General features: G+C 41.3%; 1 protein-coding gene across 9 annotated transcripts in view; it reads left to right on the top strand.

The window, feature by feature from the left end:
• The first annotated feature begins 4,476 nt into the window (after positions 1 to 4,476).
• Positions 4,477 to 16,889, top strand: part of ITGAM (integrin subunit alpha M) — a 41,446-nt gene continuing 29,033 nt past the window's right edge. For 7 of the 9 annotated variants that reach the window (XM_045047791.1, XM_045047786.1, XM_045047790.1 and 4 more), the window contains exons 1-8: positions 4,477 to 4,578; positions 6,086 to 6,212; positions 9,715 to 9,818; positions 10,134 to 10,204; positions 10,351 to 10,468; positions 14,664 to 14,794; positions 15,235 to 15,380; positions 16,126 to 16,279. In XM_045047791.1, coding sequence (XP_044903726.1) covers positions 4,551 to 4,578; positions 6,086 to 6,212; positions 9,715 to 9,818; positions 10,134 to 10,204; positions 10,351 to 10,468; positions 14,664 to 14,794; positions 15,235 to 15,380; positions 16,126 to 16,279 — 879 coding nt within the window. In that variant the 5' untranslated portion in view covers positions 4,477 to 4,550. The remainder of the gene's footprint in view (positions 4,579 to 6,085; positions 6,213 to 9,714; positions 9,819 to 10,133; positions 10,205 to 10,350; positions 10,469 to 14,663; positions 14,795 to 15,234; positions 15,381 to 16,125; positions 16,280 to 16,889) is intronic. The other 2 variants (XM_045047788.1, XM_045047787.1) reach the window with 1 other exon arrangement.

The raw sequence follows: 16,889 nt of genomic DNA, 5'->3' as shown, positions 1-16,889 counted from the left end.
TGATATCTGCTTAGGTAATGATCTCACGGTTTGTAAGATGGAGCCCTGAGTTGGTCTCTGTGCTGACAGCATGGAGCCTGCTTAGGATTCTCCCTCTCCTGTTTCTCTGCCCCTCCCCGACTCATGTACAACTGCATATTCTCTCTCTGAAAATAAATAAATAAATAAATAAATAAATAAAATATTTAAAAAATGTACAGATTTTTAATGGATTTTTAAAATTTATTTTTATTTTATTTTATTTTTTCAATGTATGAAATTTATTGTCAAATTGGTTTCCACACAACACCCAGTGCTCATCCCAAAAGGTGCCCTCCTCTATACCCATCACTCACCCTCCCCTCCCTCCCTCCCCCATCAACCCTCAGTTTGTTCTCAGTTTTTAAGAGTCTCTTATTCTTTGGCTCTCTCCCACTCTAACCTCTTTTTTTTTTCCCTTCCCCTCCCCCATGGGTTTCTGTTAAGTTTCTCAGAATCCACATAAGAGTGAAAACATATGGTATCTGTCTATCTCTGTATGGTTTATTTCACTTAGCATAACACTCTCCAGTTCCATCCACGTTGCTACAAAGCGCCATATTTCATTCTTTCTCATTGCCACGTAGTATTCCATTGTGTATATAAACCACAATTTCTTTATCCATTCATCAGTTGATGGACATTTAGGCTCTTTCCATAATTTGGCTATTGTTGAAAGTGCTGCTATCAACCTTGGGGTACAAGTGCCCCTATGCATCAGTATTCCTGTATCCCTTGGGTAAATTCCTAGCAGTGCTATTGCTGGGTCATAAAGTAGGTCTATTTTTAATTTTTTGAGGAACCTCCACACTGTTTTCCAGAGTGGCTGCACCAGTTTGCATTCCCACCAACAGTGCAAGAGGGTTCCCATTTGTCCACATCCTCTCCAGCATCTATAGTCTCCTGATTTGTTCATTTTGGCCACTCCGACTGGCATGAGGTGACATCTGAGTGTGGTATTGATTTGTATTTTCCTGATGAGGAGCGAAGTTGAGCATCTTTTCATATGCCTGTTGGCCATCTGGATGTCTTCTTTAGAGAAGTGTCTATTCATGTTTTCTGCCCATTTCTTCACTGGGTTATTTGTTTTGCGGGTGTGGAGTTTGGTGAGCTCTTTATAGATTTTGGATACTAGCCCTTTGTCTGATATGTCATTCGCAAATATCTTTTCCCATTCCGTTGGTTGCCTTTTAGTTTTGTTGTTTGTTTCCTTTGCTGTGCAGAAGCTTTTTATCTTCATGAGGTCCCAATAGTTCATTTTTGCTTTTAATTCCCTTGCCTTTGGGGATGTGTCAAGTAAGAAATTGCTACGGCTGAGGTCAGAGAGGTCTTTTCCTGCTTTCTCCTCTAGGGTTTTGATGGTTTCCTCTCACATTCAGGTCCTTTATCCATTTTGAGTTTATTTTTGTGAATGGTGTGAGAAAGTGGTCTAGTTTCAATCTTCTGCAGGTTGCTGTCCAGTTCTCCCAGCACCATTTGTTAAAGAGACTTTTTTCCATTGGATGTTCTTTCCTAAAGATTAGTTGGCTATACGTTTGTGGGTCTAGTTCTGGGGTTTCTATTCTATTCCATTGGTCTATGTGTCTGTTTTTGTGCCAATACCATGCTGTCTTGATGATTACAACTTTGTAGTAGAGGTTAAAATCTGGGATTATGATGCCTCCTGCTTTGGTCTTCTTCTTCAAAATTACTTTCGCTATTCGGGGCCTTTTGTACATGTGCATATTCTCTCTCTGAAAATAAATAAATAAATAAATAAATAAATAAATAATAAATAAAATATTTTAAATATTTTAAAAATGTACAGATTTTTAATGGATTTTTTTAAGAGGACAAATATTTATTTGCTCTGGTTATTAAGCAGGTAGGACTAGGGGCAAGAGAAAATGTGTTAGAGATAGAGTGAAAAAATTATTGGCTTGGGGAATCACATTAGTAGTCATATACAAGGTGCAGTTCGGTGTTCTATATATTTTATGTGTGACTAAATAAAGGAAACCTCATTTATTTATGTATTTATTTTTAATATTTTTATTATTTATCTTGAGAGAGAGAAAGCACGAGTGGGGGAGGGGTATAGAGAGAGAGAGAGAGAGAGAGAGAGAGAGAGAGAGAGAATCCCAAGCAGGGTCTGCACAATCAGCACAGAGCCTGACACGGGGCTTGAACCCATGAATAATAAGATCATGATCTGAGCCGAAGTTGGATGGTAAGCCGACTGAGCCACCCAGGTGCCCCAATGCTGCGTTTAAAATGGAGTCAGGAGGGGGTGCTCAGTTGGTTAATCTTCCAACTCTCAATTTGGGCTCAGGTCATGGTCTCACAGTTGGTGGTGAGATAGTGAGATCGAGCCCCTGAAATTGAGCCCTGCATAGGGCCCTGTGCTGGGCATGGAACTTGCATAAGATTCTCTCTCTCCCTCTGCCTCTCTCCTACTCACTCATTTTCTCTCTCTGTCTCTCTCAAAAAAACAAAATGGACTCAGGAAAACAGTAAGGGAAGCTCTCACACTCACTGCTCCTGGTCATTTGCAGGCTCCAACAGAAAGGGACTGCATTACACAACAGGAAGACACTTATACTTTATATTTTCTTTCCTTTTTTAAATTTAAATTCAAGTTAGTTAACATACAGTGTAGTTAGTCTTGGCTTCAGGAGTAGAACCCAGTGATTCATCTCTTATATATGACACCCAGTGCTCATCCTGAAAAGTGCCCTCCTTAATTCCCATCACCCATGTAACCCATCCCCACCCACCCAGCTCCAGCAATGCTCAATTTGTTCTCTGTATTTAAAAGTCTCTTTTGACTTGCTTCCCTCTCTGTTTTTATCTTATTTTTCCTTCCCTTCCCTATGTTCATCTGTTGAGTCTCTCAAATTCCACATAGGAGTCAAATCATATATTTGTCTTTCTCTGAATGACTTATTTCGCTTAGCAAAATACCCTCTAGTTCCATCTATGTTGTTGCAAATGGCAAAATTTCATTCTTTTTGATTATCAAGTAGTATTCCATTGCATATATATATACTACATCTTCTTTATTCATCAGTCAGTGGACATTTGGGCTCTTTCCATAATTTGGCTATTGTTGATTGCATTGCTATATACATTGGGATGCATCAGCCCCTTCGAATCAGCCCTTTTGTATCCTTTGGATAAATTACTAGTTATACTTTATATTTTTTTCCTCCTAAAAGATTTTTTCCTTGCTGACCAACAGCTCAGTCAGTGAGAGAAAATGTCCCAACTCAGGAATGAAAAGCCACTATACTTTGAACTCCCAGTTTACTCCAATGGAGTTTTTGTTTATAACTGCCTTTCCCAACTCATTTCTTTCCTCTATAAAAGAGCTTTCCTGTCCTTTGTTTTTGGGACTTGGTTTTGCCATAGCTTGTAAGTCCCAAATCACAATTTCTATTATTCCTGAATAAACCCAGTTTTGCTGGTAAAGTAACTGACAGTTTTGTTTTGAAGGTTAACACATGAAATTATGTCTTTGAAAACAGATTTAGAAGTGAGTAGTCATGATGGAATGTAAGGATGTATCACAGAGTGAGACATCATTCAACCATCCCTCTGTTGTTGGCTATTGAAGCAATTCTAGTTTTTTGTTATTAAAAACAATGCCACAGTGAACAAGCTTGTAAATACATCTTTGTACTTCTCAACTATTTTTTAGGATAAATTTCTGGAAGTGAAAACTCCTAGACAAAGTGTTTGAGGCTTTTTTTAAAGCAAAATAATATTTAAAAAGCACTGGGTTTCTCTGTACCTGACTTGTCCTTTCTGATGGCTATAAAAGGAGGACAGCTGTGGCTGAAGGGTACTCCTATTTCCTTGGGCAGGAGGGAAGGACATTTTGCAAAGTGTACTTTCAGAGAGACACAGTGTGACTGTCCACATATGCTTGGTTTGTATTAATATTAGTTTAGACACATGTTCCAGGAGGCAGACCCTAAGTTTCTTCAGCTTGCTTTTCTTTTTTAAATGTATATATATATTTATTTATTATATTTTATTTATTTATTTATTTATTTATTTATTTAATAGAGAGAGAGGATGAGCAAGAGGCAGGGGAGAGGGGTGGAGGGAGAGAATCTTAAGCAGGCTCCAAGTAAGCAGGCTCCACACTCAGTGTGAGCCTGTCACAGGACTTGATCCCAGGACCCTGGGATCATGACCTGAGCCAAAATCAAGAGTCAGATGGTCAACAAGCTGAGCCACCCAGGCACCCCTCAGGTTGCTTTTCATAATGCTTGGCCAACCCTAGAAGCGGGTGGACAAAGAATACCTTGGGACAGGGATCTTGTTGGTTTGGGCCAGGAATATGGTTAGGGAGGGAGCACAGGCTGTTTGTAGTCCAAGGAAGAAGGTTGAGCAGGACTGTGCTCACTAAGCCCCCGCCCTCTTCCTTTGAATCTCTAATAGACTTCTGCCTCCTACTTCTCCTTTTCTGTCCTTCCTGTCTTTGGTGGCTTTCTTGAAGTGGCTCAGTGGTGCATCCAGCTCCACAGTTTCTGCTCCCTCCAGCTATGACTCACAGAGTTCTTCTGTTAACAGGTACCCTAGGGACTTGGTGGTGGTGGGGTGATCAGAGTGAGGAGACGGGGACCTTTTGAGTCTCTGAGTGGAGAGAGAGGGCACAGAATATCTAGGAGTTAGATGGGGGAATTTGAGGAAGGACAAGGGATTTAAGAAGCAGAGAGAACTAGACCAAGATGGGATGACCAGAGAAGCTTGGATGAATATTTAACTTTACAGACAATGCAATGGGGCTTGGCTGTCCCCTTCACTTTACAGATGAGGAAACTGAGGTCCCAGACAGGTGGAATGATATGCCCAAAAGTCAACATATATTGGATTCTCAGAGTGTTTCTTGGATTCCATTTTACCATCTCCACTTTGTCTACAGTTCTATTTTCCAAGGAACCAGGTGTAAATGTTTGTTGAATAACCAAAATGATTCAAATCTGCTTCCTTTCATGCCTGTGCTTTGTGGAGAATGAGCCAAATAAAGGAAAAAAAAATGCTTGAGAGTTGCATACGAAGGAAATTGCCTAATAGAGAGTCTTTAAGAACTTGTTAGGCAAATCAGCAGGGTAGGAGCATAGGGTGGAGCTCAGAGAGGGACTGATTGTACCCCATATTAGTGGTCTTTGGGCCAAGAGTCAGCAAAGTAACTTATGCCTGTGGCCATAAGGCATGGATTCCCCTACCTGTTTTTGTACTGTGAGCCATAGGTCTCAGGTGAACATTTGCAATTGATTCATGATAAGGAAAGCTAACTCTGAATCCCGGTGAAGTGACACGTTATTTTCCCAAAAGAATTCCATTTGTCTCATTAGTAAATTTATATTACAAAAAAGCTGTACTCAATTATTATATTTTGAATTTCCCTAGTGAAAAATTTGTGGAAATACATTTTCTCTCTTGTTGTGTAAGTACTTACCTAATGTACTCTACTTGCTTCTTGGCCCACAAAACCTAAAATATTTACTATCTGGCCCTTTATAGAAAAAGTGTGCCAACCTCCACTTCAGACAGTTGGACAGTAAGACAGTTGGACCTGGGAGGCAGATATCTCCATGCTGGGTTAGGGTGAATTCCAGCAGGTAGATGCACAGAGCAGGAGGGCAAGTTGCTTTTTTAAAAAATTTATTTATTTTTATTATTATTAGTGTTATTTTTATTTTTATAAAGAAAGGCAGACTGCCACGTGCAGCGCCTCATTTGGATGTGTCTGGAGTCTTGGAAGCTTGACTATCCTACGTTCTCCTACAAATGGACCTTGAGAGCTTGTTTGGAGGTTCTAGCATGGGAGCGCAGCTACTCATATACTTGTGGCGGAAGAACGGTCCTCCTCTGTCAGGGAAGGTCGTCCTCTTCGACCGAGCGCGCAACTTTGGGAGGGAAGCACATGGAGCGGTGAGGGAGGAAGGAGACACCCGCCTAGCCAGTCAAATCAGCCGAATCAACCCTGGCAATCAATGGAGTGACAGATGTCGCAGCCAGATCACCCTCACATCCAAGTTGCTTTCTTATCTCCTTATGTCCTCCTGATCCTCAGGCTTTCTCCTCCTTCCAGCCTTGGCCTTATTATGTCATGGGTTCAACCTGGATACTAAGCATGCAACGCTATTCCAAGAGAATGCAGCGGGCTTCGGGCAAAGTGTGGTCCAGCTTGAGGGATCCCGGTAAGGACCACATGTGGAGGTCTCTGTATTACACTTCTCTTTAACACTTATATACTTGAAAAAAAAATCACAATTTTGTGGATTTTTTTCTTGATTTACTTTTTGTATAGGTAATACAGATAGAGAGTTCTAAATTCAAAAGATCCTAAAGAGTGCAATAGTAAAAAGTCTCCTCAGCACATACTCCCTTCCCCCATTCTTTACCCAGGAGGTTCCCTGTTAAATGGTTTCTTGTGGGTCCTTGCAGAGTCTATGTTGTGTGTACCTCCAAATTTCCTTAACTCCCATTCCCCACACAATTTGTAGCACACATTGTATTCAAACTACTGCTGCCTATTTTTGTAAATAAATTTTATTGATCCCATCCTCATCCCAACTTGCTATTCGTTGTTTATGGACACTTTGGAGCTACAATGGGAGAATCAAGAGGCTTCAACAGGGAGTATATGGCCTGCAAAGCCTAAAATATTTGCCTATATAAAAAGAATTATGGAAATAGTATTACCTTTGCACAAAAAGTTTGCCAGCCTCTGCTCTATTCTGAGCTTCGCATTTTTTTTTCTTAATAGAGCTTGGTAATTTTCCCAGATACATGCATAAAAACTTTACCCATTCTTAAAAAATTTTTCTTAAATGTTTATTTATTTTTGAGAGAGAGAGAACACAAGCAGGGGAGGGGCAGAGAGAGAGAGAGAGAGAGAGAGAGAGAGAGAAGGAGACACAAATCTGAAGCAGGCTTCAGGCTCTGGTGAGCACAGAGCCTGATGTGGGACTAGAACCACAAACCATGAGATCATGACCTGAGCTGAAGTTGGACACTTAACCAACTGAGCCACCCAGGTGCCCCCTAACTCATTCTTTTAAATTCTTGCATCATATTCTATTATTTTGAGGTACTATAGTTTACATTGATATTACATTTAAATCTCTTCTTAATAGACATTAGATTGTTTCCAAATTTTTGTGATGCGAAAAATGCTGTCCTTTTGTACATGTGTGAGTATATTTTGAAGCAAATTCCTAGAACTAGGATTCCTGAATCAAAGGAATGCATATGTGATGTTAATAGATGTTTCCAGATTACCCTGGATGGAGGTGGAAACAGTTTGCACTTACACCAGAAATTTATGGAAACACTTACTTCCCCACCCACCTGCCAACCCAATGTGTAATCAAACTTCTTGATCTTTGCAAATTGAATAGGTTAGATATGGTATCTCAATTTAGTTTTAAATTGCATTTATTTATTTATTTATTTATTTATTTATTTATATTTATTTTTGAGAGAGAGAATGTGCAGGTGCTCATGTGTGCGAGTTGGGAAGGGGCAGAGAGAGAGGGAGACAGAGGATCTGAAATAGGCTCCTCACTGTCAACGCAGAGCCCTGTGTGATGCTCTAACTCACAAACTTTGAGATCATGACTGAACAGAAGTCAGACTCTTAGCCACCCAGGTGCCCCTTATTTTTATTTTTTATTTTTATTTTTTAAAGCGTTTATTTATTTTGAGAGACAGAGCGAGAGAGCAGGAGAGGGGCAGGCAGAGAGGGAGACAGAATCCCAAGCAGGGTCTGCTATGTCAGGGACTCAAACTCATGAACTGTGAGATCATGACCTGAGCTGAAACCAAGAGCTGGATGCTCAACTGACTGAGTTACCCAGGAGTCATGCAGGTGCCCCTTAAATTGCACTTGTTTTTAAATGAGAAATGTATTTCCTTTTCTGTGAACCTTTTTCTTATTTGTTGCCCATTTTTCTATTGTTTTATTTCTTTTTTCTTTATTGATTTGTAGGAGCTCTGACTATATTGAGGAAAGTAGTCTGTGGCATGAGTTGCTAATCTCCCTCTCACCAGTTTATTGTTTGTCCTTTAACTTTGTATATGGTAGTTTTTCACATATGGAAATTTAGAAAAAAGTTTTTGTTCTCTATAGTTAAGAATCTGTTTCTTAGTTTGCCTTTCTCTTTTTTTGTCCCTTCGCTTATTGCTTGGTTTCTTAAATTCCACATATGAGTGAAATCATACAGTATTTGTCTTTCTCTGACTTATTTCACCTAGCATAATAGTCTCTAACTCCACCCATGTCGTTGCAAACAGCAAGATTTCATTCTTTTTTATGGCTATTAATATTCCATCGTGTATGTGTGTGCATATACATATATATGTGTATATATATATATCATATTATCATCATCATCATCTTTTTTTTAAGATTTTATTTTTAAGTAGTCTCTACACCCAGTGTGGGGTTTGAACTCACAACCCAAGATCAAGAGTCACACACTCCACTGACTGAGCCAGCCAGGCTCAGAATACACCATATCTTCTTTATCCATTCATCAGTTGATGAACAATTGGATTTCTTCTATAATTTGGCTATTGTAGATAATGCTGCTGTAAGCATTGGGGTGCATGTATCCCTTTGAATTATTGGTTTTGCATTCTTTGGGTAAATATCCAGTAGTGCAATTGCTGGATCGTAGTATAGCTTTATTTTTAACTTTTTGGGGAAACTCAATACTGTTTTCCAGAGTGGCTGCGCTAGTTTGCATCCTACCAACAGTGCGTGAGGGTTCCCCTTTCTCCATATCCTCACCAATACCTGTTGTTTCTTGTGTTTTTCGATTTTAGCCATTTTGATAGGTATAAGGTGATATCTCATTATTTTTTTAATGTTTATTTATTTTTGAGAGAGAGAGAGCATGTGCACAAGCAGGGGAGGGACAGAGAGAGAGGGAGGGAGACAGAGGATCGGAAGCGTGCTGACAACCGAGAGAACTCACGAACCACAAGATCACGACCTAAGCCAAAGTCAGATGCTTAACCAACTGAGCCACCCAGGTGCCCCCAAGGTGATATCTCATTGTAGTTTTGATTTGCATTTCCCTGATATCACATACAGAAATTTATTCAAAATGACTGAATTTAAAATGGTTGAATTTATTCATCAAAAATTTTTCTTTAAATTCCAGTATAGTTAACATACAGTGTTATATTAATTTCAGGTGTACAATATAGGATGCAACAACTTTTTTTTAAAATTTTTTTTATGTTTATTTATTTTTGAGACAGAGAGAGACAGAGCATGAATGGGGGAGGGGCAGAGAGAGGGAGACACAGAATTGGAAGCAGGCTCCAGGCTCTGAGCCATCAGCCCAGAGCCTGATGCGGGGCTCGAACTCACAAACCGTGAGATCGTGACCTGAGCTGAAGTCGGACGCTCAACTGACTGAGCCACCCAGGCGCCCCAGGATGCCACAACTTTTTAATGACTTCTTGGTTTTGTGTCATTCTTAAAGAGGCCCTTCCCTTCCAATATTTAAACTTTTCCCATTTTTTTTCTTTGCTGAATCTTCCTCCTATTTCAGGGAATCGGGAAATACTGAGGGTTGTCTCTTCTCACTTTCGTTTGAGTGGCAGAACTTCCATGGTCTCCTTCTTTCCCACATGCTATGGTTTTCTCTTGTCCCTGTAGTGATCTTTTCCTAACTCTCCCCCCAGGTTGGTGGTTGGAGCCCCCCAGGAGATAAAGGCTGCCAACCAAACAGGTGGCCTCTACCAGTGTGACTACAGCACGGGCAAGTGTGAGCCTATCTCCCTGGAGGGTGAGTCACTCCCCTCCCTGGGATCCAGGGCTAGGCTTCCACCTGTGTGTACACCTGAACTTGCCAGGCATTCCTTTTGTTCTGAGCGTCTGTAGGTGGGGGCTCAGGCATCCAGTTCATCAGTCTCTGTGCTGTATGCAGACTCTACCTCAGATACTTTCAGGCACCCCCTTCATGTTCCTTTCCTGTGACTTAGGTTCACCTTGATCTGTTTAGTCTGCATGTCTCCCAGGTTAAAGTGACCTCTGTTGACCTTCACACAGCCCATTTTATGCCCCTGAAGGTGACCATGTATATATATATATGTCTCCTCAGTCCCCCTGGAGGCGGTGAACATGTCTCTGGGCCTGTCTCTGGCATTTGCCACCAACCCTTTTCGACTGCTGGTGAGTTGTCCTGGGTCATGGGATTGTTCTGAAAGAAGGAGTCAGGGGCTTATGGCTGCTGGGGCTGGGGTCTGTGGAGGGTGGCGATGCTGAGGTAAAAGGACAAGAAGCAGGAACAGCCCCTCCCACATGCAACCTTCCCCCAGGCCTGTGGTCCCACTGTGCACCAAACTTGTAAGGAGAACACCTATGTGAATGGCTTATGCTTCCTGTTTGGATCCAACCTACGGCAGCAGCCCCAGAGATTCCCAGAGAGCCTCAGAGGTAGGTGGCCTTTGGCAAAGAATACAGATGGGTAGTGTGAGCATAAGGGCAGGACTGGGATGGGGACTATTCACAGCCTGAGGGGTGACTTAGGGATCTAGGTGCAGAAGTGGGAGGCAACTAGGTTCCAACAGAGATGGTAGGAGTTGATGCTAGGATTTTGCACTTTAAGAAAAGTCCTGATATAAATATAAATATAAATATAAATATAAATATAAATATAAATAAGGAAAGTCCTGATATGCCCACTCATCTTTGTGAGATGATGTCCCAACCATTGTCCTTAGAATAAGTGCCTAAGTCTCCTAATCATAGCCTTTGAGGCTCTGAATGGTATGGCTTCTTCAACTTTTCTCCCATCCAGTCTACCTCAGCCACTGTGCTCCAGCCACTCTGGCTGCCTTTCTTCAAGAACAACACCAAGTTGTCCATGTCTTAGGGCCTTTGCACTCACTATTCCTTCAGCCTGGAATGCTCTTCCCTCAGATCTTACCTGGCAACCCATTATTGTCAACTCAGCTCAAATGTCACTTCTTCAAAGAGGCCTTTTCTGAGTGGATCTTCTAATCTTTTCCATCATCACTCCCTACCACATTGTCCTACTTTACCATTTTCATACTTGTATGTACATATTTTACTTGTTTATTTTATGTCCTTTCTTCTGGAATGCAGGCTTCATGATAGCAAGGATACTACTGTCCAGCTTGTTCATTGTTCTATACTCTCATATCTATTGCTGCTTAACAAATTGCCCCTGAACTTAGTAGCTAAAAACAATAAATGTTAATTATATTACAGTTTCTATGAATCAGGAATCTGGGCATGACTTAGCTGGGTAGCTCTGCCTTAGGGTTTTTTTTTTTTTTTTTTTTTTTTTTTTTTTTGGTGAGATTGAAGTTAACTTGTTAAACTGGAGCTGTGGTCTCATCTGAATGCTTGACTGAGAAAAAGATCCACTTCCAAGCTCATTTACCAGATTGTTGAACTGAAGGCCTCTGTTTTCACTGGCTGTTGCTGGAGGCTTCTCTCAGTTGTTTGTCACATGGGCTTCCCTATAAATAATCTCATAACTGCTCCCCACAGAGCAGCTGGCTTCCTCCAGAGTAAACAAGGGATTAGGAGAGCAAGAGGGAGAGAAAACACCCAAGGAAGAAAACACAGTAGTTTCATAATCTAATCTCAGAAGTAAAAACACATTACTTCTGTAACTTTATATTTCTTTGAATTGAGTCAAAAAGTCTAGCTCACACTCAGGAGAAGGGACTATGCAAGGGTGTTATTTCCATGAGGTGAGAATCTTGGGGACCACCTTAGTGGCTACCTACCACATTCTTGTTCCCCAAACATTTGTTGACTGAAAGAGTGAGTGACTGACTGAATCTTTTTTTTCTAAACTACTTTTTGCACTTATTTCTTCAGCTGCTTGGCCTTCTTTTTCTTGTCTTCAAGTTGGTTCTGGAAACAAGGGCAGATATATCTTCCTTTTGTAAGTTTTTTTTTTTTTCTCTCAAGCTCTGCTCCTTTGTACTTTACTCTCAAAAGATAACCTTCCTTCTTCACAAAGAAAATCAAAGTTGCCAGGGATGAACTCCCTCCACTTACCCCTTCTCCTTGTTCTAATTTTGCAATGGTATCACCCTTGGTTTTAGAGAAAGACCTGTCTCTCCACCTTTCCATGAATCACTCTTTTCTCTGGGCTTTTGAGGCTCTCTCACCTCACCAACTTGAAATCCACATCCTAAATCTTTCATTCTCTCTAGGAGCTTAAATTTCTACCCCTCTTTTGAATGTAAACATGCTCATGCTTATCCATATCTTAAAATCAATCAACCACCAAAATTAATAGCACTAAAAATACCCTTCTCTCTCCTTGATCTCCTCTATATCTTCTGCCATTTCTCCTTACCTTCACCACCACACTTCTTGAAAGGGCTCTCTCTTCTTGTTTCCATTTCCCCCATATTACCATTCTTCACCCTCTGACATCTGGCTTCTGCTCAACCATCATATAAATCTTCCTCTTGCAAATGGCATTTATGATTCCCTAAATGCCAAATCTCTTTTCTGCCCTCATATTTACTGACTTTTCTGATGTGACTTACAGATCATCTCTTCTTTCCCAAAACAACTTGGCTCTAGATTTCTCCCTTCTCCTCCCTTCCCCTCCTCCTTTCCTCTCCCTTCCCCTCCCTTCCCCTCCCTCCACCTCCCCTCCTTCCTCTCCTCTCCCTTCCTCTCCTCTCCCTCCCCTTCCCCTCCCCTCCCCCTCTCCTCCCCTTCCTTCTCCTCCCCTCCCCTTCTCTCTTCTGTCTTTGCTTCTCCCCCTGCCAAGGGCTTCTGTTAAGCTTCAGCTCCAGGCAGTCTTCCTCTGCCTTCTTTGCATGCATAGGGGTACCATGTTACAGCTTCTATTCTTGTCCATGTGTTCTTCCTGCCCAATCACATCCAGTTCTGTGGCTTCAGCTCCACCCTCACATTTCTCTCTTCTGTTCTCACTCTCAGGATTCAATACTTTTCTTTTAAAAGTATTTTTAAAAGTATTTTTAGGGTGCCTGGGTGGCTCATAGCTTAAGCATCTGATTTTGGCTCAGGTCGAGATCTTATGATTCCTGAGTTGGAGTCCCACATCAGGTGAGCACGATCCCCTCTTTGGGTGACCTTGAGCCCCAATTTGGATGAGCATGAGCCTCACTTTGGTAAAAGAAAAACAAAAACAAAAAAGTAAAAAAAAAAAAAACCCGCAAGCCCCACTTTGGGTTAGCCCTGTTTCTCTCCTTCCCTCTCTCTCCCCCTCCCTCTATCTCTCTCTCTGCCCCTCGCTCACTTGTGACACCCCCTCTAAAAAAATAAAATAAAAAACATCTTCAATTCTTTAAAAATGATTCAAAATTCAAAAAGTACTAAAGGACACACTATAAACATTTCATTGCCAGTTTCTTGTCTTATTCACAAGCATATACATATCTATAGTCTTCATTTTGTGCCACAAATGGTGGCACATTCTGTACACACTTGATCCTTTCCAGTTAACATATCTTTGAGATTTTCAAACATTTTTTTGATTAATTTTCTTTGTATATTTTCTATAGTTAATTTTCTTTGTATATTTTCCATATAAATGTTAGAATCTGTTTATTTATTTTTAAAAAGCCAACGCTTTTTTTGGGTAATTTAATTTTTTTATAGATCATACAGTAAAATTGACCTTTTTCTTTTAGTGTACAGTTCCATGAATTTTTTTTTCTTTTTTTTAAATTTTATATATGAAATTTATTGTCAAATTGGTTTCCATACAACACCCAGTGCTCATCCCAAAAGGTGCCCTCCTCTATACCCATCACCCACCCTCCCCTCCCTCCCTCCCCCATCAACCCTCAGTTTGTTCTCAGTTTTTAAGAGTCTCTTATTCTTTGGCTCTCTCCCACTCTAACCTCTTTTTTTTTCCCTTCCCCTCCCCCATGGGTTTCTGTTAAGTTTCTCAGAATCCACATAAGAGTGAAAACATATGGTATCTGTCTATCTCTGTATGGCTTATTTCACTTAGCATAACACTCTCCAGTTCCATCCACGTTGCTACAAAAGGCCATATTTCATTCTTTCTCATTGCCACGTAGTGTTCCATTGTGTATATAAACCACAATTTCTTTATCCATTCATCAGTTGATGGACATTTAGGCTCTTTCCATAATTTGGCTATTGTTGAGAGTGCTGCTATCAACCTTGGGGTACAAGTGCCCCTATGCACCAGCAGTCCTGTATCCCTTGGGTAAATTCCTAGCAGTGCTATTTCTGGGTTATGGGGTAGTTCTATTTTTAATTTTTTGAGGAACCTCCACACTGTTTTCCAGAGTGACTGCACCAGTTTGCATTCCCACCAACAGTGCAAACATCTTCTAAATTTTGTTGTTTCTTTTTCACTGTATTTCTTCCTTCAGTTCTGTGATTCTACTTGCATTCCTTGAAAAATTGTTTATTTTTTGTTGTTATTCAAAAGTAACATTGACATATTCTACAGATGCCTTCCTCATGGTGACTGCCATCTTGAGACTGTGTCCATGTTTTTATTAAGCTTGGAGCATGGGTTGCATATTGTTTACTTTTTATTTTCACTGCTTAGTAGAGGGTTGACATGGAAAAGAATGAATCCCAGTCTCTAATACTTAATCAGTTCATGCTCTTTCTCCTGTTTCCCAAGAGTGCCCTCGGCAAGACAGTGATATTGCCTTCTTGATTGATGGTTCTGGTAGCATCATCCAGAGTGACTTTCAGAAGATGAAGGATTTTGTCTCAACTGTGATGGGTCAATTCAAGAATTCCAAAACCTTGGTGAGGGCAAATGGGTTGGTTAGGAAATAGTTCATATAAAGCTGGCAAATCCATGGCAACCAGTCTGCCACTTTTCTCTTTTACTTCTATTGCAAAATTGCCAATTGATCATGTTTTCTTTCATGATCCTCTTTCCTGCTCTTTCTGGATGCAGCCTCAGCATTCTTCCAGCCCTCTGTAAAGCAGGCCGCTCTGACTAATTGATAAGGGTTGGCATGGGAGATGAAACCTACCTGTCATCTCTGGCTGAGTTCTAGTATTTAGAGGTGGGAGCTGATGGCAGATTTCTGTCCTGGAGTGGCAGAAGAATTGGGGGCAGTGTAGAATTTGGAGGGATTTGGAGACTTGAGTGTTTCAAGATTTATGTCACATTTCCTAGGAGGTGGGTAAGTGTGAGGAGGGACACTTTCTCCAGTGTAATACCAGATGCCTGTTCCCAGTTTTCTTTAATGCAGTACTCTGAAGACTTCCAGACTCATTTCACCTTTAATGAATTCAAGAAAAGCCCTAACCCATCATTGCTGGTGAGGCCAATAGAACAGTTGCGTGGGCGGACACACACTGCCACAGGAATCCGCAAAGTAGTGTAAGTTCTTTGCTTAGGATGGAAGGAGGAGGTGATATTTTTTAGTTGGGATTTGAAGAATGAAGGCAGTTGTTCAGACAGGGATGGGGTAAAGGATATTTATGGTGGAGGGAACAGCATGAATAAAGGTGTGGAGGAGGGACTCTGCATTGTATGTTCATGAAATACAAGTTGTGAGTAAAGGTAGGAGTGAAGGGGAGACGTGAGGGTAAAGCTAGAGGGTGGCCACAGAGATTAGTTGAGGTCAGGTCCCTTAAGGCAACTGAAAAGCCAGTGGGGATCCACTGAAGGTTTTAAGCAGTGGGGAGATGTCACCACATCTTGTTTTGGAAAGTTCACTCTGGTGTGTGTGTGTGTGTGTGTGTGTGTGTGTGTGTACGTGTATAGAGGTGAGGGTGGGGATTGGGACAAAAGTATAGGAAGGTGAGCTAGAGACCCATTGCATCAAACCAGGAAAGGTTTGTGAGGGCCCAATTAAGCTTAAAAATTTTGTTTTAATTTAAAATAGTTTAAAAAATCAATATATGCAAAAGTATATAAATGCAGTGAAGATTTCTTTTCCTTCCACTCTTCTACCTTCTCCTGTTGCCTTTCCAGGTCATGGGGCAGCCACATCTCAGTGTTCATTCCAAGGGAGCCCAAACCCCTCCTAGCTACATCTGAGCCAGTGACTGCTGATGCTTCCTCCTTAGCATTAAGAGTATCTCTATTCACATTTGACTTTTCTTTCCTCTTCCCTGGACAGAAGAGAATTGTTTCAGAGCAGTAGTGGAGCCCGGGAGAAAGCCTTTAAGATCCTAGTAGTCATCACGGATGGAGAAAAGTTTGGCGATCCCTTGGAGTACAAGGATGTCATTCCTGAAGCAGACAAAGAGGGGATCATTCGCTATGTCATTGGGGTAGGAAATGTGGCTCTCTGGCCTGAGCTTCTGTGGCCTGATGCTTCTACTTGGATACACCCTCCCTTCAATTTGTAAATATCGGTTAAACCAAGGTAGGGCAAGGTCACTGCTAGCCCACATGAGCCTGTGTCAGTTAATTATTGTTACAATGATGCAGTACAACAAATTATCTCAGATTTCAGTCCTTTAATTTTTTTAACAATTTATTTTTATTTTTGAGAGGGAGAGAGAGAGAGAGAGAGAGAGAGACATAGAGTCTAAAGCAGGCTTTAGGCTCTGAGCTGTCAGCACAGAGCCTGACGCAGGGCTCAAACTCATGGGCTGTGAGATCATGACTTGAGCCAAAGTCAGATGCTCAACTGACTGAGCCACCCATGCGCACCAGAATTCAGTCCTTTATTTTAAAAAAAAAATTTTTAGGGGCGCCTGGGTGGCTCAGTTGGTTAAGCATCCGACTTCGGCTCAGGTCATGATCCCACGGTCCGTGAGTTCGAGCCCCGTGTCGGGCTCTGTGCTGATGGCTCAGAGCCTGGAGCCTGTTTCAGATTCTGTGTCTCCCTCTCTCTCCGACCCTCCCCTATTCATGCTGTCTCTCCCTGTCTCAAAA

The sequence above is a fragment of the Felis catus genome, chromosome E3 (assembly GCF_018350175.1).
Source record: "Felis catus isolate Fca126 chromosome E3, F.catus_Fca126_mat1.0, whole genome shotgun sequence".
Lineage (NCBI taxonomy): Eukaryota > Metazoa > Chordata > Mammalia > Carnivora > Felidae > Felis > Felis catus.
The sequence above is the reverse complement of the archived record's forward strand: the minus strand, read 5'-3'. Positions and strand labels throughout refer to the sequence as shown.